Consider the following 26,751-nt stretch of genomic DNA (forward strand, 5'->3'; position numbering starts at 1 on the left):
GGCAGTGGAGACAGTGAGGACAGTGAGGGCAGTGAGGACAGTGAGGGCAGTGGAGACAGTGAGGACAGTGGAGACAGTGAGGATAGTGAGGACAGTGGGGGCAGTGGAGCAGTGAGGACAGTGAGGGCAGTGAGGACAGTGGGGACAGTGAGGACAGTGGGGACAGTGAGGGCAGTGAGGACAGTGAGGGCAGTGAGGACAGTGAGGGCAGTGAGGACAGTTAAAACAGTGAGGACAGTGAGGGCAGTGGAGACAGTGAGGACAGTGAGGACAGTGAGGGCAGTGAGGACAGTGAGGGCAGTGAGGACAGTGAGGGCAGTGAGGGCAGTGGAGACAGTGAGGACAGTGAGGGCAGTGGAGACAGTGAGGACAGTGAGGACAGTGAGGGCAGTGGAGACAGGACAGTGAGGACAGTGAGGGCAGTGGAGACAGTGAGGACAGTGAGGGCAGTGAGGACAGTGAGGGCAGTGGAGACAGTGAGGACAGTGGAGACAGTGAGGATAGTGAGGACAGTGGGGGCAGTGGAGCAGTGAGGACAGTGAGGGCAGTGAGGACAGTGGGGACAGTGAGGACAGTGGGGACAGTGAGGGCAGTGAGGACAGTGAGGGCAGTGAGGACAGTGAGGGCAGTGAGGACAGTTAAAACAGTGAGGACAGTGAGGGCAGTGAGGACAGTTAGAACAGTTAGAACAGTGAGGGCAGTGAGGACAGTGGGGGCAGTGGAGACAGTGAGGACAGTGAGGACAGTGAGGACAGTGAGGGCAGTGAGGACAGTGAGGACAGTGGGGGCAGTGAGGGCAGTGAGGACAGTGAGGGCAGTGAGGGCAGTGAGGACAGTGAGGACAGTGAGGACAGTGAGGACAGTGAGGACAGTGAGGACAGTGAGGGCAGTGAGGACAGTGAGGACAGTGAGGGCAGTGAGGACAGTGGGGGCAGTGAGGACAGTGAGGACAGTGAGGGCAGTGAGGGCAGTGGGGACAGTGAGGGCAGTGAGGACAGTGGGGGCAGTCAGGACGCCAGTGTGATCATGGAAGAAGCAACTGCCACAGGCACTTCCTGTTCTCTGTGTGCACACCCCATGACATCAAGCTTCCATCGACGCTGCCTTTGATTGGGAAAGCACCTGTAGATTCAAAAAGCGCTGGGAACAGTAACAGGGTTTGTTTGTTTGTTTGTTTGTTTGTTTTTCTCCAACTAAAGAAGCATTTGCTTGGAACTTAGGACATATTTCTCTCTAAATTTATCATTAACTAGGTTCCATGATGATGTAGTGAAACCCTTTGAAAAAGACCACAATGAAGCAATACTATCAAAGAAATCATCCTAGCTAAGTTCTGGGACCTAGAATGAGTAGACTGAACACGTGAAGACAGTAGAGGATTCAAGGGGGCTTGCTAAGTAAATTTTGTTTGCAGATTTCAGGATGGTTTCCCACGAGGTGACACTAGAGGGCGCTATGTACAGTTAAACCTGGTAATGGAGCAGGGCATCGATTTTCATTCCTCTAGTTCTGCTTTAAAATGTTCCTGTGTCAGTCTTTAACGCTTCATTTCACTGCACAAAGGAAGGAAAGCAGTGATGGGGTTATGTACTCATGGAACAAAATCTACTTTAGGATGAAGAATTTTGATAACATTATCAAGTTAGTATTTAAATGTAATGCTCAAAGTCAAAAAAATTTAAAAATAATAGTACACACACACACACACACACACACACACGCACGCACGCACGCACGCACGCACGCACGTGCGCTCTTAGTGCTGTGGCCTCTGCCTATAATTGTAGAGCTCAGGAGGCTGAGGCAGCAGGATTTTTTTTTTTTCTTCCTGAGACAGGGTTTCTCTGTGTAGTTTTGGAGCCTGTCCTGGATCTCACTCTGTAGACCAGGCTGGCCTCGAACTCACAGAGATCCACCTGACTCTGTCTCCTGAGTGCTGGGATTAAAGGCGTGCGCCACCACCGCCTGGCAAGTCTGAAGCAGCAGAATTTTAATGCAAGACCAATCCAAGGCAATGTAGTAATCTCTGGGGGAAAAAATGGTAGTTCTTTTCCTCTATAATTACTTATCCTGAAGTTTTTCTCTGGAATTTATGTTTGTATTTCTTCTCTCTCTTACCTTTTCCTCTCTCACTTTTAGACATGATCTCTTGTAGCCAGGCTGTCTCAAATTCTCTGTACAACTGAGGATGATCTTGAACCTGGGATTCTCCTGCCCCTGTCTCCCAAATGCCGGGATTACAGTTGTGTGCCCCCTGTACCATTGCTTCCCTTCGTCCCCCTCCTTTTGGGGTGCGGGTGTGATCTCAGAACTTCATTAGGGTTACTTACAGAATCACAGCCGAGAGGTTATTTCTAGGAGCATGGCCACCTTGCCAGGGACTCCACTGTGGGAGAGAATGCCTTCCTTTACCTCAGCAACCTTTAACTTCCAGTAGCTCTCCAGAGAGGTTTGGGGCCTTAGGAAACCCTCCACCCAGGCTATTGCCTATAAATACTCAGGGAAGGGTGGGACCTTTACATTCTCTTCCCCATCCATGATAGGATGTCATTTAAAACATTATTACATTTATTTATTGGGAGTGTATGTGTGTGTGTGTGTGCGCGCGCGCGGGGGAGAGTACATGCGTGCATGTAATATACCATGGTGCACATGTGGAAGCCAGAGGACAACTTGGAGGAATTGGTTCTCTCCTCCCACTATGTTGGTTTTGGGGGGAGGGTGTGAAACTCAGGTTGTCAGCCTTGACATCAAGCGAGTTTACCAACTCAGACATCCAGCCTGCCCATGGCAGATGTTGAGGGGTCCAGTGTTGTTCAGGTCTTCTGCAAATAAATTCAGCTGCTGTGAACTTAATAGTGCAGTGTCCACATGATGCCAGTAAGCTAGTAGACCACCACACTCCAAACTCCAGCTCCGATCTTTCTGCCTCCTCTTCTTTGATGCCCCCCAGGACTTGGAGGGAGTGATAGAGCTGGTCTCACTTAGGGCTGAGCATTCAACCATCGCTTGTTCTCGTCACTTTCTGCAGAGGACACGTCCTCGAATGAAGCTGACAACAGCACTACTCTGTGGACGTAAATATTAGTATTTAGAAGGTGCATCATGATCACATAGAAAGACAACAGCCATAGCTTTCCTATTAGGACACATAGCCTTCCCAACCATGGGCTTTTGGCCAGATTTATAGGACCAGATGTGTGAATTTCCTCTTGAGGGGGGAATCAGAAAGCATTTGGTTACCCCCCAGAGTTATTTGCTATGGTTGAGCCAGAGGGGAATATCTTGTGTGGCTGGTCAGTAGCACAGCATGAAGGGTTCACAGCTGAGTAAGAGTGTACCTGACACTTCTCCCTTAGCAGCCTGTGACCTTCCATCATTATGAAGGCTACCCAGCAGGGAAGTCGCTTCCAGCTCCTTTGGTTTCTCCAGGTCCTGCAGCGAGAGCAATGCATTACCACTTCTAAATAATATGTCTATTCCTTTAAAATTGATTTTATTATTTGATTTTGCTTTGTGTTTGTGTACATGTGTGGTAGGAGCATTTGTATGCAGGTGTCTGCTGAGGTCAGAAGAGGGCACTGGGTCCTCTGGAACTGGAGTTACAGGGCTGTTAGACATTTTCGTTTTGTTTTGTTTCATTTTTTAAAATTAATTTTATGGGCACTGGTGTTTTGCCTGCGCGTGCGTATCTTTGTGAGGGTGTCAGAAATCCTGAAACTAGAGTCACAGAGAGCTGTGGGCTGTCGTGTAGGTGCTAGGAATTGAACCCTGGTCCTCTGGAAGAGCAGCTAGTGCTCTTAACCACTGAGCCACCCCTCCAGCTCCTGAGGACTGTTAGTTTTAGCAAATTAAAAAAGCCCTTTATTGTTATTGTGTGTGGTGTGTCTGGAAGGGTTCCTGTGTGACATGGCGCACGGGAGGAGGTCAGAGGAGAACTCTGTGGGGTTGATTTTCCCCTTCCACCTTTATGTCCGTCTTGGGGATTGAACTCATGTCATCAGGCTGTGCAACAGTGTATTACCTGTTGAGCCACCTCACTGGCCCTCTTAGTTTCCTTTTTAATAAATTTCCCCAGACGCATATATTCCTCTATCCCGAATCTAATATAGTTATAGTCTATTACATCAGAAATCGATTACAGTATAATGTTGTAATTTAACTTTTCCTCATGGCGCGTTTCCCATGAGAATCAGAGCGGATAGAATGAAAAAAAATCTCCTTTTCTTCACCCTCCGCAGCAGCCATCAGCTTCCTGTTTGGGTTTGATTACTCCCAAATCATCTTCTTCACATTACTGTAAATAGATCCCAGATCATCATTCACCAGTATTGTTTACATTACTGTCACCATGGAAACCTTGCTTAACTTAGTTCCAATGACTCCATTTCTTTTTTCTCTCTTTTTCCTTTTTATTGTCTATTTTATTTACCTTGAACTAAATCTTTAAAGTTTGTAAAATTTTATTAATTAAGGTTACTTTTGTGTTTCATTAGACAGATCAAACACACATCAAATTATCTATAAATAAGTTCTAAATGAATAAAATCGAAGTAAATGGTCTCCTATTACAGTGACCTGTTAATTTGATTTTCCCATAGGGAACATTTGTTCTTGTTTTTAATACTGCTGAATATTCTGGAATATCCTCATTCTGGAGGTTCAGGTAGCCTGAGGGGTTTTTTCCTTCCTATTTTTGCTGCTTTATAATGGAGTCCCTCCCGTTGCCTAGGTACTGTGTTTTGTTCCCTCTGAGTAGCTGTTGCCCATTTTCTAATCATTTCCTAGGAAGGGTGTTGTGGTTTGAATAAATATGGCCCCATAGACTCGTGTTTGAATGCTTGGCCCATAGAGAGTGGCACTACCAGGAGGTATGGCCTTGGAGTGGGTGTGGCCTTGTTCAGGGAAGTGTGTCACTGTGGGGTTGGGCTTTGAGGTCTCATAGATGCTCAAGCCATGCCTAGTGTGGCAGTCTCTTCTTGCTGCCTATGGATCAAGATGTAGAACCCTCGGCTACTTCTCCAGCACCATGTCTGCCTGCACATCACCATGCTTCCCAACATGACGATAAGGGACTAAACCCCTGAACTGTAAGCCAGTCCCAATTAAATGTTTTCCTTTCTTTTTTTCTTTTTTTTTATTACTAAGAAATTTTCTATTCATTTTACATACTAACCACAGATTCCCCGCTCCTCTCTCCTCCTGCCCCCCAGCCTTCCCCTCGTACCTTCTCCACATTCCCACCTCCTCCAAGGCAAGGCCTCCCGTGGGGAGTCAGCAGAGGCTTTAGTACATTTAGTTGAGGCAGGTCCAAGCCCCTTCTCCCTGCGCCAAGGCTGCGCAAGGTGTCCCACTATAGGCACTGGGCTCCAAAAAGCCCGCTCATGCACCAGGGACGGATCCCGATCCCACTGCCAGGGGGCCCCCTAAACAGTTCAAGTTAATCAACTGTCTCACCTATGCAGAGGGCCTAGTCCAGTCCCATGGGGGCTCCACAGCTATTGGTCCACAGTTCATGAAGTCCCCCTAGTTTGGCCTGACCGTCTCTGTAAATTTCCCCATCATGATCTCGATGCCCCTTGCTCATAGAATCCCTCCTCTCTCTCATTGACTGGACCCCTGGAGCTTGGCCTGGTGCCCGGCTGTGGATCTTTGCATCTGCTTCCATTAGTTACTGGATGAAGGCTCAATGATGACGGGATATTCACTGATTTGATTACCGGAGTAGGCCAGTTCAGGCACCCTCTCCACTAAAACTCAAGTCCATGTGGATCAAAGACCTCACCGTAAATCCAGTTACACTGAACTTGAAAGAAGAGAAAGTAGGAAGTAGTCTTGAACGCACTGGCACAGGAGACCACTTCCTAAATGTAACACCAGTAGCACAGACACTGAGAGCAACAATGAGTAAATGGGACTTCCTGAAACTGAGAAGCTTTTGTAGGGTAAAGGACATGGTCAATAACAAAATAACAGCCTACAGAATGGGAAAAGATCTTCACCAACCCCACATCTGACAGAGGGCTGATCTCCAAAGTATATAAAGAATTCAAGAAACTAGACATGAAAATACCAAACAATCCAATTAAAAAATGGGCTACAGAGCTAAACAGAGAATTTTCAACAGAAGAATCTCAAATGCCCCAAAGACGTTTAAGGAAGTGTTCAACATCCTTAGTCATCAGGGAAATGCAAATCAAAATGTTTTCCTTTATAAATATTGCTGTGGTCATGATGTCTCTTCACAGCAATAGAAACCTTAACTGAGATAGGTGTGAAGGGAGTGTAGAGTTGAGGCTGAACATCGCTTTCCTGAGAACTGAAGGCTTTGCTCCTCTGTCTTTTAGATATGGCTGCTGTTCTGCTTCTTCTTCCTTCAGTGACTCTTGTAATCAGTACGTCACACAGGGCAATTTCATTACAGTTCATCAGCCTGTTGATCTCCCTGTGAGTTACTATCTATCCCATGTTGTGTCATGCAAGGAAATGTACCATGCATTCTCACTAGAAATATTGCTTTCTAGAATTGGGTTGACTCCTATATCAGGTTAAAGGTTTAGTTCATTATCACGATGGGGAGCCTGGTGGCTGGGAGTATGGCGATGTGCAGGCAGACATGGTGTTTCTACATCCAAAGGCAACAGGAAGTGAACTGAGACACTGGGTATAGCTTGAGCATATATAAGACCCTAAAGCCCCCCTCCATAGTGACACACTTCCTCCAACAAGGCCATACCTACTCCAACAAAGCCACACCTCCTAATAGTGCCACTCCCCATGAGCTTATGGGGGCCTGTTACATTCAAACTACCAGTCTGTACCTTTCAAACTATGCATGTGAATCCCTTACTGATTCAGCGATTTCCTCCAACTTTGTATTGTAGGTTTCTGTTTTCCCTATTTCAGTGGTGGTTTGGGGATGGGGAAAGAGCTGGCTTGTGTTTAACCAGGAGATTGAGGAGTGTGTAACCCACTGAACTGAGCCCAGTACTATCTCTTACCCTGGCTGCGAGCTTCACATGCCCAATTTAACTTTGTGGCTTTTAAAACATACATACATGCATACATACACACACACACACACACACAGAAATAGACGGTATATTCATTTAGGAATAAAAGAAGGAAGAATATGACTAAGGTAAAGGAGTTTAAATTGTTAGATTTTTGGTTGATAATTTCAGAGCTTTGTGCTTTTGAAAGAAAGATGCTGCCACAGTTTGGATTTTAGTTGCTCCCCGCAAAACCCATTGGTCCACCATGAGGGGCTACTAGGAGATAGTAGAGCCTTTAAAAGGTGGTGCCTAGTGGGAGGTTTTAGATTCTTGGGAAGCATGCCACGGATGGGGGTAAGGAGACTGCAACCCCTCCCTTTGTGTTTCTTCATGTGCCAGTCATGAAACAAGCAATTTTGCTCCGTCACGTGCTTAGTCAGGAAGTGCCACCGTGCGCCTAAAGCAGGTACTGAAAGCTCCAAAGCTGAGTGCCACCATATACATTCTCATTACAAGTTGATCCACCCAGGTGTTTCTTACAATCCTAAAGTTAGTGCATATACTTACTAAGTTATAAGTACGAGTCGGGTTCATCTTGATATCCAATGCTTTAGTTTTATTTATTTACTTATTGTTTATAAGCAGTGGGAGTTGAACCCATGACCTTGCATGTGTTAAACATTCAGCTGCTTTAGCTTATTTTAGAGCTTGAGATGTACTGGCATTGTATGAGTTGGAATCTGCTTGCTTTTTCTGATGGGATGTTATGGCATTGTACACTAATGTATACATGCCACATCATCATCACGTTGCTTACTTAATCTCTTGCTGACTTATTTGGTGAAATATGGTTCTGAAATTGGGTAGAGTAACTTGGCAACATAGAGGCAGCAGAAAAAAGGAAGACAGACATGACAGTTCTCCAGGATAGCAGTGTGTCTTAGCTTGGGCTGCTGTTACAAAATCCCATAGCCTGAGTGCTTAAGGAACACGTCTCAGAGTCTCCAACCTGGGAAGTACAAGGTCAAGGAGCTTTGAAGCCCACACTGGGTAAGGTCCTCTTCCTGGCTTGTAGATATTTGTTTTCTTGCTGTGTCTACACTTGGTGGAGATAATGAGAGGGTAGTTTCTCTTCCTCTCAGAGGGACAGAAGTCCCCACCTTTCATGACCTCATATGAACCTAATTACTTCTTAGATGTCACACCTTAAAAATATCACCAAATTAGGGTTTTAACAATTAAATTTTAGGGGAGCATGTTAGCATTTTCATTTTTGAAGATAAATATAAACAAATGAAAAGATAAAACTGTTATGGCACTATATACCTAGGGAGTACACTTTTTCATTCTCTAGTTCATGGACTCTTACCTCAGTAAACAAGGTCTTAAGATGGAAGAGTAGAGATACAATAATTGCTTGGAAAGGTTTAGGTACAGAGTACGCTTTTGTAAATGACTGGGCAGGCTTTGCACCATGATTTGTACTTAGACCCACAGTAACACTCATGGAGAAGCCTGAGTAGCTCCCTAGGCTGTGCCTGCATTGGGGCATGTGAGTGACAGTGGTTTTAACTCTTGCCTCCTGTGTGTGTCTCTGTCATGTGAGAGCGAATGGAACAGAAGCACGCGTGTGCGGCCTGTGTGAGCACCATCCCTGTCTATTTCTGAGGCCTTTATACCAGTTCACAGTTGACTTACTCTTAATCCTCAGTGTATCGCTTTCATTTTCTTTGGCCTTGTATCTAATGTCCTTGAAGAAATGTTGAGGCATTAAAAAACTAACTTGGTAATGCCTGATTTCAAAGGGGCCGAGTTTCATGAATATTGAAGATTTTACAGCCCCGGGTCTTTAGACAGGAGAAGACGAGAAAGTGTGTATTCAGTAAGGGTGGGTTTTCAATACAACAGATTGTTTCTTAGTAAGTGTTCATGTGTCAGCTCTGTCAAATGTCTCCTGTTACTGCCCAAGCACCCAAGACTTGATTCTTGGTGTGCAGAATCAAAACTCAGGACCCAGCAAATTCATGTGCATTGAGAGATGTGAGTACTGGGTGCCTGAACAGCCATCATGAGAGTTTGAGTTGCAGGACTTTCCGATGTCATCTGGAGATACTCAGTGTGCTTGGTATATAGATGGTCCTACGATAGTGTTCTAGATTACACCCTCTTAGCTTGTCATACTATTCTTTTCGATCCAAAATGAACATTCAACCATATAGAGTTCATTTTGAGGTTATAGGTGTATGCAACCATGTCTGTCTTTGATCTTCTTATTAGTTATAGGTTTCTCTCTTTGAAACAGTCATTTAATAAATTGAAATTAGCACACCCTCTTTACCCTGTCTGTCAGAGAGCAGGTTCATCAAATGTAAAAATACGATTCCGATTTCGGCCCAGGTCTGGCTGTGCTGTAGATGAAAACTGCCTCAGTGTTCCCTGTCTCCCGGTCCTCCTACTTTGTGTTATTCTATCTTAATTTTCTCACCTTGGATCAGTGCGTGCGGTACTTTTCTCATAACGTCATTCGCCCGTTCTAAGCCTCTAAACTCCTTTCGTGCAGACACAGTGATATCTCTATAGTGCCATTATTTTCCCAAGCACTAGCTGCGAGGTACTTGGGGGAGGATTTATTTTCGCCATTTGGCATCTACATAGCCCAGCCCATAACACCCGACGGCTGTCCGTTGCACATTATTAGGCAGAGGGGACCAGTGTGTGGTAGGAAACCTGAGCACGGTGGCTGTTTAGCGGTGGTCATCAGGAACAGGCGGCCGTCCTGAAGGATCCGGCTTGGGCAGACTGCACTATGTGGGGCCCCTGAGTGCCAGTTCGACTCTCAGGTTGCAGAGGATCCAGTTGGCTCTGATGTTTTACTGGGCCAGGATCTCCACTGTGTACTAGACTTCGTTACATACCATTAGATGGAAGAGGCCATCCAACAACTTTCCATTTCCCAACCGGGAAATAATTCCAGGAAGATGTTTGGCTCAATTGGTGCAGCGCAAAGAGCCGCCTTGTTGGCTAACAGAAACCGGCAAGACTTTTGGCACGTAGAAATGTATGTGCTTGCACACACCCGCACGCTCCCAAGCCTTATCCCTTGCCAAATATGCATCAAGTGAGAGACTTCTGGCTATTGTACTTGAGATATTTTTTCAATGCAAGTTCCCAGAAGGGTCCTTGTGGGTCATTTTAAGGGTTGAGCTGCCTTGCTCTTCTACCATTACCACCAGACAGCAGCACTGCCTTTCCTTTGGTTGCTGTGCTCTATCTCTGGCTGCATAGCAACAAGGTGGATCCCATCAGTTGCAGCCCCACATGCCAGCTATGTGCAGCGCATATACCAGTCCTCTGGGGGTTCATTAGAATCACGGTTTCCTCGGATCAGGGCAAGCTAACAAGCCTAAAACCCAAATGTTCAAAGGTTGCGTCTGTACACAGAAGGTCATCTGTCTGAATTCCCTGGTCCCCTGTTGGTAAATTTACCCTTCTCTCTTGAATGTCAATGGCTGTTAGCTCGTACCTAGCCAACTCACAAACATTCTTTGAAGGAAGCAGCTAAGGCATCGAGATCAGATCACAGACTGGCTCCTGGGTCAAGGATGTTACTCAGTTATTATCATTATTAAATCTTGGTTTAGATTTTATTTATGTTCTGTGTATGATGCTTTGCCTGTGTGTATGTATGTGTGCTTGGTAACTGAGGAGGTCAGAAGAAAGCATTGGATCTCCTGGAACCATTACAGATGGTTGTGAGACACTCTGTGGGGACTGGGAATGGAACCTGGTCCTCTGTAAGAACAATGTGCATTTTAAAGTGCTGAGCCATCTCTCCGACCCCCTAAAAATATTTTTTTAAGCTAATACGTAAAAGCACAGAAGTTGAGTCAGGTGTGGTGGCTATAATCTCAGCATTTAGGAGACCAAGGCAAGCGTATTTTGAGCTCAAGGTCAGTCTTGTAAACATAGTGAGTCTTTCAAACAGATACATACTTGTTGGACCTATAAACAAGATGCTACGTTATACTGCATCAACACATGTGTTGCTAGAGTTTTCCTGCCTGGCCCACAGTCAGGACAAATCTCTCTCACCCGCCAGTCCCAAGCCGCTCAAACCTGATCAAGTAAACACAGACACTTATATTGGTTTCAAACTGTATGGCCGTGGCAGGCTTCTTGCTAACTGTTCTTACAGCTTAAATTAATCCATTTCTATTAATCTATACCTTGCCACGTGGCTTGTGGCTTACCAGTACTTTACATCTTCCTTGTCCTGATGGCGGCTGGCAGTGTCTCCCTCACCCAGCTTCCTGTCCTCTCTATTCTCCTCTCCGTTAGTCCCGCCTATACTTCCTGCCTGGCCACTGCCAATCAGTGATTTATTCATTGACCAATCAGCAACACATTTGACATACAGACCATCCCACAGCACACATGTATACATTATGTAAACATATGTGCCATGGTTAGCTTGTTTAAATCTAATTACGTTAAGTCTGTTCAAACATATACGCTGCTCTGAGGCTCGTGGTATTTACCTCTCCGGCATGTCTTGCTTCCTCTCCATCAGCTGGTGACTCCTGACTCCACCCTTCTTCCTCCCAGCGTTCTCAGTCTGGCTCTCTCACCTCACCTTATCATCTAACCTGTTCAGCTATTGGTCAGTCAGCTGCTTTAGTAAGCCAATCAGAGCAATACATATTCACAGTGGACAGAAGGATTATGTCTCAGCACTGCAGATGTCAGAATTCCACTCTTCATGTGTTTAATACCCGTTGTGTGTATATGCCGGATGCAGTCACCTGCAGATGACGCTTTGGATGATTTCTTGGCTTTGCTGTTGTAAATGGCACTCAGCAATGTATGAACAGGCATTACTTCAGTTGAAGCTGTTGAAAGGGGAAGTTTATGTTTTAAGTCTCCAATTGGTGATCTTGGACAAATGCATCTTGTACTCACTACCTTAGACAAGATCCAGAAAATTTCCAAACTCCAGAAAGTTCCCTTGTGGCCCTCTCTAAGGTTACCTCCCTTCCTGTCACCTCCCCAGGAGCCAGGCAAGCAGTGACTTGATTTCTGTCACCAGAGTCTCATGTTTGTCAGTTTGAGGACTTCATGTAAATTGGATCGTACACTCTGTATTCTTGCCTCTTGTGTTTGGCATCTTCTTGGACAGGATGCTTTCGGCATTCCTCTTTTTTCCAGTCGAGGAACAAAATTCTGATCTTTAGCCCACATTGCACGCTTTTATTACAAGGATTTAGGCGTAGATGAGCAGAGTTACGTGCCTTTCCTGCTCATGCTGATACTATTGGAGGGCTTTTGTTGTTGTTTGTTTTGTTTTGTTTGTTTTAAATATGAGTGTGGATCCATCTCAACTTGCCCAGAACCAGGGAAACACTTCATTACAGGATTTTCAGTGGGAAAATATGCATTCTGAGTAAATTGGGATTAATCGGCCACTGTACCCTTCTTTAGGACATACTCTGGGGAACACTAGGGGACAGGGATAGGCACTTGGAGAGGCTCCGTTTGGAAGCCCAATCCAGCTAGAGTATTATTTGCTGGAGGCATAAGCATCACCTGATTTGAACTAGTCAAGTTTTTAAAAAACTTATTTTTATAACTTAATTTCTTTTTTTTTAAAATCATATACATTCTGTGTTTTATTACTTTTCTGTCTTCCACCATGCTATTTTAAGAGCACCAACTTCATCAACATTTAGTTTTGAAATATACTGAAAAGTAGTACCCAGTCAAAAGCATTAAGATTGATACATTGCCAGGCGGTGGCGGTGGTGGCGCATGCCTTTAATCCCAGCACTCGGGAGGCAGAGCCAGGCGGATCTCTGTGAGTTCGAGGCCAGCCTGGTCTACAGAGTTAATTCTAGGACAGGCACTAAAACTACACAGAGAAACCCTGTCTTGGAAAAAAAAAAAAAAAGATTGATACATTAAACTATGAGGTATTATTATTTCAATGTAAGGTGCTTGGTTTGATTATTTTGATGTTAGCTTAATTTTAATGGCCAATTTTTAGGCGGAACTGTAAGGGCGTTTTTCTAACATGACTTCTCAGAAGGTGTGTTGATCTTCATCTGCCTCTGAAATAATTCATCAGGTGGGAATTGGCAGAGTGCTTCCCCTGCTGATGTTAAGTATAATGTGTGCTTTCCCTCTCTGAGTAGATGAAACCCCTGGCAGTTTACGGTGCCACATACTTTTCCATATAAATTATGATCCACGCTTCACTCATGAGCCGGCAGGATGCCAGAGGCAGTATTTCTTAAGAGCGGCGGGGACCATGTGGCAGTTTTCGGAATGTGCTTGAGCCCTTTTCCACACTTTACTAAATTTCGGAGGCTTTCTTATGCTGTTCTTCGGCTTTCTCCATAAATTTCTGGGTTTGAAAAATTAGACAAATAGTGCACGAATATATCACTGTAGAAAAATTTAAACCATAAAGAAGTCTCCCAGGAAACAATGAAATTTCATCTTTACAAGCCACATTCCAGTCGTATTAAAGGCTGTTCTTCCAGAATTTTTTAATGTGAAATTGTTTGGCCTGTAGTTTTGTCTACTTTATTGAGCTGGTTCACACATGTACTATATACATATGTATATATAGATATACACATATAATATACATATATACATGTGCATACATACATACACACACATATATTTAAGTACTTTTCACACTTTGTTGTTTCAAAGCTGTGCTGATTCCTTAGTGTACCAGTACTTGTTTTTATTCCACTCCCCCTTCTGTCTTCCCTTCTTTCATTGTGCTGTGTTAATCAGATGTCTACCCCTTTCACAAAATACTTGAGATAAGTAAGAGAAGGAAATATGGTAAGTGCTACTGTCAAGATGCTTGCAAAAGGCCAAGTGATAACCGAATGGGAGCATCAAGCAGAGCATCAAGTTGGGCAACTTGAAAAATTCTTCCTGGAGGAATAGTTGCTTCCTAGAGTCTCACTGTCAGAATCAACTTAAACTCTTCAGAAAAAGAAGAGCAGGAAAGGTCCCATCTACACTGCTTCTTAAACTCCCATGTGTCGACCTCCATATATTAGACCACACTCTGATGGCAGTGTCATTCAGGTGTATGAGTGTCAAAAGCCTGGCCAAAAGTGGCTTAGTGGTAAGGACCTTTATTTATTAACTTAAGCAGAAGTCCAGAGCAAGTAGACTTGTTTTGTTTAGTAGTTCAGTGTCATTGAAACATATTTTTTTTATTCCCTCTTTTCTCCACATGTTGGTGAGGCTTTCCATGCCATAAAATGATGGCTGTACCAGATGAAGATGTTGTGACATTGCTTACTCAAGAATAGCCAGCAAAGCTTAAACTTTGTATAATGAGCTCCCTCCCTGAAAAGTTTCCGTGTGCTGTGCTTGTGCCTCTGTGTATCTGCTTGCCTGCTGATTGCCTCTGTGCCCAGCTGCAGACATGAACTGCACTCACATCCAGGGATAGTGGTGAATGAGTCAGGAATCAGGGAGCTTTGCCTGTCAGGCATTCCTATTATGATCAGAGTGGTAGGGATTGTCATTTCTTGTCTGGGGCCTGTTCTGTTCTTTCTTTGAGTCATAGTCTTTACAGGATGGAGTTTTGAATACATATCTCAAATTTATATATAAGCAATATCGAGGAAACCTAATTTTACTCAAGACTTGTTGGGGGTTGAGAAGATGGCCCCATAAGTAAATGTGCAAGCCTGACATGGATTCAGATCCCTAGAACTCACTAGAAGATGGATGCAGTTGCATACACATCAGTAATCCCAGTGTGCCTCCAACTGGGTATTGGGAGGCAGAGACAGGAAAATTGCCTGCAGCTCACGGGCCAGCTAGAGTGACGTATGCAGTAGTGAACAAGAGAGACATTGTCTCAAACAAGGTGGAAGGTGAGGACCAACACCTGGTGTTGTCTTTTGAGTTTCACACATGTGCCACGGTTCCTGTGTGCCTGAACTCATGTACACACACATACACACACATACACACACACACACACACACACACACACACACACACACACACACACACAGAGAGAGAGAGAGAGAGAGAGAGAGAGAGAGAGAGAGAGAGAGAGAGAGAGGAGAGACAGAGAACATGAGAATGCAAACCTGTCAGCAGTGACCCTGTTGGTGAATTGAGAATATATCCTCATTTGTTTCTACAAACACTCTTGCTCATACATACATGTATGCTCTCCTTCTCCGTGACATACACAAAACAAGCACATGCTATGGGGAAAAGTCCCCAAGTTTACATGTTGAGTAAGGAATATGGGTAGGGCTGTTTTTCCTCTTCTTCTGCTTCCTTTTTATTCACACACACACACACACACACACACACACACACACACTTGAGTTCAATAGATTTATGCTAGTAATGTATGTTTTACTACTAGGCATTTCTTGAGAACAGTTAAATAAAAGAAAGCTATTTGAAAACACCTGTTTTCTGTTGCTTTACACACTTTTACCACCTTACCTTTTGTTTGCTGACAGAGAGTTGAGTCTTGTCGGTAGGTAGCATTAGATATGGCCTTCTAAGATGGAATTCATGGAGTTTGCATTACTGGAGATTCTTAGTGTGGATCTCAGATCTTGATGAAGTCTGTCGCTTGAATGATGAGGCATGTCATTAAGGCTCGATGAGGCTGTGATTGACATGAGAGGCCATTGCTTTATCCTGCATTGCTTCTTCCTTAAAGAGAGAGAGAGAGAGAGAGAGAGAGAGAGAGAGAGAGAGAGAGAGAGAGAGAGAGAGAGAGAGACTTTAGTATGATTAAATGGAGTTAAGACCACAGGTTTGGAGAATGAGTTCATTTTTAATAAGTCTTATCTTCTAGGTAAAGTGACTTGGCACTTTACATATATACTAGGTTGATAGACTTGCTTTGAAAAATGTGTGTCATTGGTATCTTGATTAGACTGTAGACTGACTCAGTATTATGTTTTGACTTAAGTCAAATATTCCTTTAGCCAAGGGTCTGTGACAGACATACATACTGTGCACTGAAATTTTATTTGTGATTGAAGATAACTTCTGTATCAACTGCCTTAGGACTCAGTGTGCCTAAATTGTGAAATGAGTGTTTTCTTGACCCCCTTTTCATACTATTGATTTATCTTCACGAGCTAGAGATCTTGGAAGAATATTGACATGACTGTGTTATGCACAGTGGAGTAATGCCATGTGACAGAACAGGGCAGCTCTGTGTGCACCAGTGTGGAAATACTCCCTGCTGTTTACGTGAATAATGCTAGGTTCACAACTGTACATGTTTCAATTTATGTGAAAAAGCTCTCCTTGTTATAAAACATTTTCCCCCTTTTCAGATTTTCTTATTTCTGAAATCAGTATGTGTGTGACACTTGATAGCATCTTGTTATGATTTTCTGTATTAAACATTGTCCGCTCACTCCCTGTTTTGCAACATGAGCACTCATTCATTTACTCATTCCTGTTAACACTCATGAGACTCAGTCGCCCCGTATTCTGCCTTCCTGTATGGTTAACTACTATGTTTGGTAGATCAATAGTCTCTCCTTACATTACCATCATCATGGTAATAGATTATATTCATAGCTAAACCAGAGAAGACAATGATTGCTTTTGTTGTTTGTCTTGAGCTCGTAATTGAGCCTAATTTTTTGATTACTAGGTTTTCTGTGTACCTGTCAGTAGTTCAGCACCAGTCTATTGGACTAGTCAGACATAATTACTCTTTTCTTTCTTCTGCAATGACTGCATGTATGTATCATACGCCAGTTTGAATTTCAGCTAATGGTTTAACATTTGCATCATCACCACAAGATCCCCTGAGGCTCATTTTGTTCCTCTTTGAAGTTCCAGGGTTTTAGTTTAATGTCCAATTAACAGGACCTAGCAAATCTGTGTTTTTCCAGAGTGGTTGTACCTCAGAGTTAGTTCTGCTGTCTCCATATATAATGGCTGCATGTATGAGTGACAAGGATGTGGTTTGTGGAAAGCTGTTAACATGACCTTAGTTTTTCTTTTACATTTATTTCCTGTTTGATGTGTGTGTGTGTGTGTGTGTGTGTGTGTGTGTGTGTGTGTGTGTGTGTGCATGCACATGTGCATGCATGTATGCATAGGGAAGAAGGCGTGCACACACATAAATTACAGGACAACTCATAGGAGCCAGTTCTTTCTTTGCACCAGGTAGGACTAGGGGATCGAACTTAGGTCCTCAGGCTTGGTGGCGAGCACCCTCACCTGCTGAGCCATCTTTCTGACTCTACTCTGATACGTTTTTCCTTTGATTTAATATATATATATATATATATATATATATATATATATATATATATATATATATATATATATATATATATATATATCTTGCTACATGGATCTTAGTGTCCTGTACATTTTAAGTCACATCTCAAAGGAGAATTATGATGTAGTCCAGGAATGAGTTTTTTTGTTTTTGTAAGTCATTTGATGGTTCTTTCTTAAAAAAAAATTCTTTTAATTGCAAGGTAGTGGCACATGTCTTTAATCTCAGTACTTGAGAGGCAGAGGCAGGTGGATCTCTGTGACTTCGAGGCCAGCCTGGTCTACAAAGTGACCAGGACAGTCAAAGCTACACAGATAAACCCTGTCTTGAAAATATCAAAACCAGACAAACAAAACAAAACATTTTAAAATTTTTATATAAAAAGGAAGCATGCATTTTTATGTTTCCACATTTCACCAGCTGTACTAAGGGAAATAAGCTGGAAAGTTAATCTTGGCACGGAAAATTGAAGCCCAATGGTGCTGACAAGGTGTTAAACACATGAATGAATGAAACAAACAAACAAACAAACAAACAGCGTTTTCAGAAGAGTGAGGGAATGGACGAACAAGAGGAAATTTACAATAAAGTTTGGGGGAAGCCGTTGGCAGAAGGAAAGCAGAAATGGGCTTTGTGTCGCTCATATTCTGATGAGAAAGCAGAGTTAGCTTGGAGTGACAAGCAGTGGAGCTTTGTTAGAGGGTCAGCTGCACAGCACTTGAAACACCGACTGACGAAGCAAAAGGAGGAGGAGGTGGCTATGAAAAGGAACAATCATAGCAAACCACTGTGGGCTGGTGAAGCGCAGTGTCGGACACCAGCTCTGACTTGTTGAAGGGTTCTTGCGGGGAGGAGAGAGGAACAAGGAAGTATTAGATAGAAATATAGATCTAGACAGAGAAAGAGACACAGGATAGCTTCGGGAGGTCAATACCCAGTCGCCCAACTTCATTCATAATGGGCCTTTTATCCATCAGCAAGGGGAGGGGCAAAAGACTTCCCCCTTCTGTAGGTAGAGTTTTCCTGCCTGGCCCACACTCAGGGCAAATCTCTCTCACCTGCCAGTCCCACAGCCCCTCAGACCCGACCAAGTAAACACAGAGACTTGTATTGGTTTCAAACTGTATGGCCATGGCAGGCTTCTTGCTAACTGTTCTTTCAGCTTAAATTAATCCATTTTTATAAATCTATGCCTTGCCACATGGCTCGTGGCTTACCGGCACCTTCACATGCTGTTTCTCATCTTGGCGGCTGGCAGTGTCTCTCTGACTTAGCCTTCTACTTCCCAGCTTTATTCTCCTCCTTGTCCTGCCTATACTTCCTGCCTAGCCAATGGCCAATCAGTGTTTTAATTATTGACTAATCAGCAACACATTTGACATACAGAACATCCCACAGCACTTCCCCCCCTTTTTTTTTTTAAAAAAAAAAAAGGAAGGTTTTAGCCTTAACAAAGTAAAATTACATATAATTTGGGAATTTGGGCGTAGCTTCTCTTACTACTTCCTGCTGGAGGGGGGCGCTGTATCTTATGGGGATACAAAGAAAATTTTAGGATCATGGAAAAGTCCATGAGGGTGTATCGTCTGAGCCAGTTGCCTTCAAACCATTCTGGATGTTGGATCATCTGGGCCATGGTGTCATCGGAGACCTTTCAGGGGGTCTTGGCTGGTCAAACCTGATGTATCTTAATCTGGAACAAATCCATAGCCTTTGGCTTTCTGTGGGAACAAAAGCAGAGTCTCCTTTCCAAAGCAACACATCCTTACATCCAAATTTTTAAGTCAAGATCTCTTTAAAATATACATTTTGGCATAACTCAACAGCTTTTACAATCAAATGTTTTTCTGCAGTTAAAAATCCCAAAGACAACACAATCCAGATTCTCTGTGTAATATTCATCTTCACGTGGCTTATTTTTATATTAATTTTACTGTCTCTTTAAAGACTTTATTTTTTAAAACTCTATATTTGTTTCTATAACTCTATATATCATCTTTTTTGTCTCTTTCAAGCCTATGTATCTTTTACATACATTACATACAGATGTAAACTATTACATCTGAATCTGTCTTATTGTGAATCTATTGCCTTAAACTGCAGCAGCTGTGGCTGCTAGCTCCACCCACCTCAGCTTCCCAACATGGCAGTGGTAGTTTACCACCAGCTCTGGGAGCTATCGTGGGTCTATGCTTTTATCCAAGCAGCATGTAGCCCAAAAACCTTTTTTTGTTTTGTACCTGCAAAGGCTAAATCCACCATGCAGCTTAATGTGCCACTTGCAGAGGCCTCATTCCTGCCATACTGCAGGTCGAACGCTCACACCAGGAACCCACAAGTAGCTCAAACCGGCAGCTGCCGCTCATTTGAGAGAGACAATTAGGAACTGTTTTTAGCTCCGTTTTAGAATCTTTTCTCAGTTTTTAGGTGGAAACTCTTGCCCCACGTTGGACGCCATTTGTAGCTAGAGTTTTCCTACCTGGCCCACACTCAGGGCAAATCTCTCTCACCTGCCAGTCCCACAGCCCCTCAGACCCGACCAAGTAAACACAGAGACTTGTATTGGTTTCAAACTGTATGGCCATGGCAGGCTTCTTGCTAACTGTTCTTTCAGCTTAAATTAATCCATTTTTATAAATCTATGCCTTGCCACATGGCTCGTGGCTTACCGGCACCTTCACATGCTGTTTCTCATCTTGGCGGCTGGCAGTGTCTCTCTGACTTAGCCTTCTACTTCCCAGCTTTATTCTCCTCCTTGTCCTGCCTATACTTCCTGCCTAGCCAATGGCCAATCAGTGTTTTAATTATTGACTAATCAGCAACACATTTGACATACAGAACATCCCACAGCACCCTTCCAAGGTTAAGGTATAAAATACCAACAAGTGTAGACCCTTCAAAATACCTGGTACCCACGCCTTTGGCCAAAATCATCCTATTATGCAGCTCTGCTGGGTAAAGCAAGCTCAGACTTTCTGACCTTGAGTAAAGCCTTACTAGGGAGCCTTTGTGGGCCCCCCACACAGGGGCAGTGGCTTCATGAAGAGTGACTTGGCTGCACCTCTTGAGGCTCCACTGGAGGTGGAGGAGGTTCCTTCTCACTCTCCAACCCCCAATGCTCCCAGTGGCCAGACCTGATTACAGACCAGTTGTTCAGGGATTCCGAGAGAGCAGGTTTGCAGGACAAAGTCCCATATAATACAGAGCATTGGCACAAATCATATTCAAGAAATAGTACTACAGAATCCCCTGCCCCAAAGGCCTAGAGTCAGTCCACGTCCAGAATTACATTGGCATTTCTCCTGGTTTGTAGTCTCCAGGGCAGGCTGTACTGCTAGTGTGTACTTAGGGCTTGGTGGTTAGCCAAAGCGTGATAGCAGATTATGAGCCATAAAAGTTCTGTATTAAATACTTGTTAAAAACAGAAAGACACTTTATTTGCTTTACTACAGTAGGGGATAGATACTTTATTGTAAACCTGGGCTCAAGTATGAATGTAGGAAAGACAGCTGGGGTTTATAGTCAACTAGTAAGGTGGGGATAGGGGAAAGAAAGTTGAAGAGAGTAAATCAAGAGTATGGAAGCTCTTACTAAAGGCAGACAGCGATCTTTGACATCCAGTGTAGGAAGTTAGGATACCCAGGCAGGAGATTCTTTAAAACACCTCGACTCAGCAGGCTGAAGATAGGATCTAGTTGGGAAGGGCTCTCTGGGGAGTTTGACTAAAGTTTGGTAGAAGAGAGAGACTGGAGCTCTGAAATCTGGAGTTGTAGATTGAGATAGCCATATGCATATTCATAGGTTGATCTTTCAAGGTGTGGGACAGGTCCAACAGCAGGAGAAGTCTTGCTTACACATTTGAGGACCTAAGCATTCTAAATGTGAACCTCATCTTCCTGTTTTCTTTGAAGACCTTGAACCCACTGGTACTAGCAGGGATGTAGGAGAGAGGTCGTCTGTGGAAGAGAAGCTGGGGAGAAACCTCAGAAGCCACAAGCTGAGGTGCCTCTGGAGTTGTGCCAACAGTGGGAGGAAGGGAAGAGGGGTGCTTCAACTGTGGCAGCCCAAAGTGAATGAAAGGGGAGTCAGTGTCTGAGCTGCTTTCTTGGTTGCTAGAACAGAAACTCTGACAGCAGCAGCTTAAGGAAGGAAGAGCTTATCTGGCTCACAGATCAAGGCTACCATTACTGTGTTGAAATCATAGTGGCAGGGACTTGAGACCTCTGGTCACATTGAATACACAGTCACAATAGAGAGGTGAATACTGGTGCTCAGCTTCCTCTTTGCTTTTTATTCCATTTTGGACTCCAGACCCCGGAATGGTGCTACCCACAATCATCCCACCCCAGGCAACCCAACCTAGAGACTCCCTCATGGACACAGCTAGAGGTTTGTCTCCGAGGTGACTCTGGATTCTGTCATGTTGATGATGTTAAACAGAACCTTCTGTTTCCTTCACCTCATGCCAACAAGCCTCCTAAGAGAATCATCATCTTTGACAAAAACGATGTTTTTGAGCTTAGCTTTTTGAGACAGGATTTCACTCTGTAGCCCAGGCTAGTCTTAAGTGGTCTTTCTGCCCAAGCCTCCGGAATCCTGGGTAATAGGCATGCCTGACTTTTTTTTTTTTTTTTAAAGACTGGTCTCATGATGTTTAGCCCAAGCTATTTTCACTTACTATGTACCTTACGCTGGCCTTGAACTTTCAGTCTTTCTGCCTCAGCCTTCAGTATGCTAGGATTAAGGGCAAGTAGTACCATACTTTACAAAAAAGTTTGTTTCAAATACACGTCATTTACTGCTTTACACATGTGCATGTGTGTGCACATTAGTAGCCATAAAGTAATGTTTGCAAAGGTAAAAGGCAACAACACTGAATAGCTTTTTAGATTGATCTTTAGCCTTTAAAATATTTAGGCACATGGTGTGTGGGACTTGATATTTCTTTTGCCTCAGGTCCTGCACATATTAAGAAGGGACCTTAATAACCAAAGTTATTGACTGGCCCTCAACACAGGCTCCATAAGGAGCTTGAGAAATTTCCATGTCCAGGGACGGACTAGGTGTGCTTAATGAGTGTATGTGTAATTGAGAGAGGCAGCTGCATGATGGCGACTTGGTTAAGGGGCAGGCACAGGGACCCTTGGAGAGAGTTAGTGGAAGGGGAGGGAGGATTATGGGCCCAGCAGTTAGTTGGAAGACTCTGTGAGTCAGGTGTCCTGTCAGAGCCCCTTCTGAACTGGCTAGAGAGATAGGGTGTCTATAGAGGTGTGTGTAGCGAGTTCAGAATTGTTCAGAATTTAGCTTCAAGTGACAGGATGTCACTTCAAAATATTTTCCCTGATGTCATTTCAAAATATTAGTTATGCTCACAACCCTGGAAAAACTAAATAACCTGATGGAGTCAAGAAAATTCACAGGAAAAGGATTTAAAAGCAGCAATAAACGTACTCACTGAATAACACACCAGGCTGTTCTAGACTGCTTTTCTCAGAAAGTTTTAGTCCTTGTTGAGGATTTTTTTTTTTTTTGTAGCACTGGGTATTTATTTGGCTTCATGGTAGGGATATTTTGTTGTTGTTAGGTTTGGAAGCCACTTTGGGAAGCGCGTCTCTCTTCTAGGTTAAGCCGTGCCTTTTTTCTAAGCAGACTGTATTTGTCATATTACCAGAGCGCTAAAGTTGTTGCCTATTTTTTGTGGGAGCACTGGAGGGTGCCCATATTCATTCATTCAGACTCATTCATTCATTCACTCTGTAGAATCAGCCAGTGATTATTCTGGTCTCCGGCCATTGGCCAGTCTGCCATTGGCCATCTGCCATTGGCCAGTTTGACTCCTGCTCCTCGTCTGGCTTTTTAGTTCTAGATGAGGGAGCCAGCCTTTGTGATTGAAGTGGAGTCAGTAATCCAAGTTGTCTTCTGTTTTCTCCAATTTGTGTGGGGATGATGAAAGATGTCCGCGTGCCCTTAGAAGGAGGAAGGCACATAAACATGTCCCATGAAGCATGTCGCTCCTCCTTATTGGTATTGCAAATCGGTCTCTGTCGTCAGCAGGTCTGGCATGGTTTGCCAGCATTAACTTTATCCCAAATTTGCAATTCCCTTTACAATGTACTTTAGTGCGTAAGTTCTGTTCATCAGCAGCTGTTTAAAGGAACTAATAAATGTATCAATATTCAGTACACACAAAATCACCCAGAGGAATCAAAGTCTGAATCCAAAGCTGTTAAATGTAAGAGGCTACAAAAGTGACTATATAAACTGGTGAACATATATAGTGAGTCAGATTTTTATGGAGCACCATATTTTTATTTCCATCGCTTTACGCAGCTCCACTCTGGTGATAGACATTATCCTGGAGCTGAAGTTAAATCATCCGCTTGTTTTTTTCAGCCACTCCCTTGTAGAATGGTCCAGCACTGAGACTCTGCTGTAGGCTGTGATGTCCCCAGTGTGGTAGTTGAGATCTGTGGTGGTTTTGATTTTACTGTTTCTGAGTGTTTTCTAGCCAATGCTTAGGCCTAAGATTGATAGTAGCTTATGAGGGGGTGAGCAAAGTGACATTTAAAAAATTGTTTTCTGGGGGAATTTTAGCTTGAAACAGTCAACAGAAGACTTACTTAATGTGATGATGATGTCTGTGCTTAGGGATTTGGGGTTGTGTTACTTTTCACATATGTCTCAGGAAAGATACTGAGAAGTGCTTGTTTGTTTGTTTTTGTTTTCTTTGAGACAGGGTTTCTCTGTGTAGCCCTGGCTGTCCTGGAACTCTCTCTGTACACCAGGCTGACCTCGTACTTAAGAGATTCACCTGCCTCTGCCTCCTGAGTGCTGAGATGAAAGGCATGCATCATCATCACCGTCCAGTGCTGGGAAATGCTTTTTAAAATAGCAAATATGTGAAGTACTTCTGGTAAGTTACTTTAACTTTTCTCTCTACTAAAGTGACATATCTCACTAGTAGAGGCATTTTCCTACCCCTGCAGACTCAACAGAATTAAGAGGAGAGAATGGAAACTTTCACATTTAGTTTTTTTCGGGGAGGGGGAGCACTGGGCATTGGGCCTATATTCTTGTGTCACACTAGGAACAACGTTCTGCCATTAAGGTAAATTCTCAATACTTGGTTTCAGAGACAGGGTCATGCTGTATTGTTCAGGCTGTAGTCCAGGCTGGCTTTGAAGTCATTCTTTCTCCCCAAGCCTCCCAAATTCTGGGATTATTGGTGTGTGCCACCATGTCCAGCTCTGTGTGTTGATTCTTAATAAACAAATATAGTTTTGCTTAGATTCTGCAAGGTCTTGTTTTGATTTTGTTACTCTAGATTGCATGTGCGAGGGGCTCATCGTCTTCCATTCTTTCTGTCATTGAGATTCTGTAGCAGCTCACCACTTGTAATGAGTAAGAGGCTCATTTCAGCCCCAATCATATTACCCACACACCATGACTGGACCTTCAGGGTGGTCACAGAAATCTTTTTTTTTTGGTTTTTGGTTTTTGGTTTTTTCAAGACAGGGTTTCTCTGTGTAGCTTTGCGCCTTTCCTAGAACTCGCTTTGGAGACCAGGCTGGCCTCGAACTCACAGAGATCCACCTGGCTCTGCCTCCTGAGTGCTGGGATTAAAGGCATGCGCCACCACCGCCCGGTGGTCACAGAAATCTTGATGTGGCTGCTTTTACTTTCTGCTGCACTTTACGGATGTAGATAAGCAGAGGTGAGCTCAGGCTCTCTTTGCTCTGTGAACACTGGAGGATGCTTTGCAGTGGTCTCTGTGTCCCTGCTCAGCTGCACACAGCAAGGCTCCAGAGACATATTGGTCTAGGTCGCGAGGGATTGAAGGAAAAAAATTAGACAGATGGACACACGATTCACTGAGAATGGGTAGTCTTGACTCTCTGCTGAAGAAGCCACAGCAGCTCGTGATTGAGAACACAAGCCCGTCACCGAGGTAGAGGTGGCTTTTCGGCAATTTCTCTGTGCTCAGTATGTATCCTCTGACTCAATTTAATGTCACCTAGGATGGTTTCAACCCCCCCTTTTTTTTTTGCTTCTTTGTTTTGAGTTATAAATGAGAAAAATACAGGGACTGTGGAGCTCAAGAACATTGCTCAGTGTGTTGTTGGATTGAGCTGGCATTATGCATGTCAGAACTAGCGAATAGGAAAGAATTCGTTATCGACATTGGTACACATGGTCACAAAATTCAAAGTTGGTTATGTCTCAGTTCCCTCATCACTTTGCAGCATGTAGGGGATTCTGCACTTGAAGGGGGAACAGATCACCAGATTCTGGGCATTGCAGGGACCCTCTAGCGTGTCTACCCCAGCAGCATGTGGTATCTAGTCTCAGAAATGCCCTGTCATGCCCATACCTCATAGTCAGCCAGGTATGAGATACTGTTGCCTCTATAAGCACAGGCCCCACCACTTAGATATTACCTACTAGTGAAGTTTGGGTTGAATTTCATCTGGTTAATAAGGACCTTGGACTGCTGGCTTGGAGGTACAGGGTGACCCTCAGGACTCTCACCCAGTCTACCATGTGAGCTCAGTAGGTTGTGAATAAGCAGCTTCAGGTGGCGGCCACATTCAGTCTCATCAATCTGGACTAAAAGCCCCTTTTGATTACCTAATTTCTTACTGATGTACAGTTGACATCAAAGAGTTTGTACTTATTTGAGAGCATTTGAATTAACCTTACGTAACTAATTTTTGTGAGCCCACCAGAGACTGTGTTTCATACTGCTATAGTTATTTGGTACATTTTAATCCCCTAGTAGGTGGCAGAAGATGGAGTTTTCTTCTGGTGTGTGTGTGTGTGTGTGTGTGTGTGTGTGTGTGTGTGTGTGTGTTTTGGTTTTGCTGTTTCTTTACATTAATATTTAACAACCTCAAGCCAGTGTACACAGTATCATTGTCAGGAGCATTCAGAAATTCCATATTGTGATAAAGTCTTAATTTTTCTTCCTTAGTCATAGAAATTAGTTCTTCCTGAGCGGATCTCTACCCACATGGTCAGGAAATAACTGCTGACCACATCCATCACCTCTATCTACATATTATCGTATTTCAGAGGTTTTTTCCAATTCATCTCGTGGAAGCCAGAATCACTCCTAATTATAAGCCTGTTAGGCCTCTTTATTTTTTGATGTACTTGTTAATTCATGCCTACCCCTGCAGCCGTCTGTGACATAGGACTAGTATCAGTGTTTTGGTCTTTAACAGCCCCCTGTCTACCATCTTGACTAAGATTGATCGACTGCACTCTGTTGAAATCAATCATTTTGGATTAAAAAAAAAAAATCTATCCTGCATATTTCTTAAGGCCGCTCTTGGATGATTCCTTCCCACTTAACCCGGTTAATCAATCTGCCAGACCGGTTGCTTTCCTCCATTTTGCTTCCTTTTCTTGCCTTTTTTTTTTTTTTAAAGGAACTGT

General features: G+C 43.6%; 1 protein-coding gene across 3 annotated transcripts in view; it reads left to right on the forward strand.

The window, feature by feature from the left end:
- Window positions 1–26,751, forward strand: part of Fut10 (fucosyltransferase 10) — a 77,517-nt gene that overhangs the window by 31,575 nt on the left and 19,191 nt on the right. The window contains exon 4 of one of the 3 annotated variants that reach the window (XM_052751957.1): window positions 24,050–24,198. The exons of the other annotated variants lie outside the window; for them this stretch is intronic. Coding sequence (XP_052607917.1) covers window positions 24,050–24,141 — 92 coding nt within the window. The 3' untranslated portion in view covers window positions 24,142–24,198. Of the gene's footprint in view, window positions 1–24,049; window positions 24,199–26,751 lie in introns of those variants that run through there. 3 annotated transcript variants of the gene reach the window in all.

The sequence above is a fragment of the Peromyscus californicus genome, unplaced genomic scaffold (assembly GCF_007827085.1).
Source record: "Peromyscus californicus insignis strain IS unplaced genomic scaffold, ASM782708v3 Scaffold_23__1_contigs__length_62951481, whole genome shotgun sequence".
NCBI classification, from domain to species: Eukaryota; Metazoa; Chordata; class Mammalia; order Rodentia; family Cricetidae; genus Peromyscus; species Peromyscus californicus.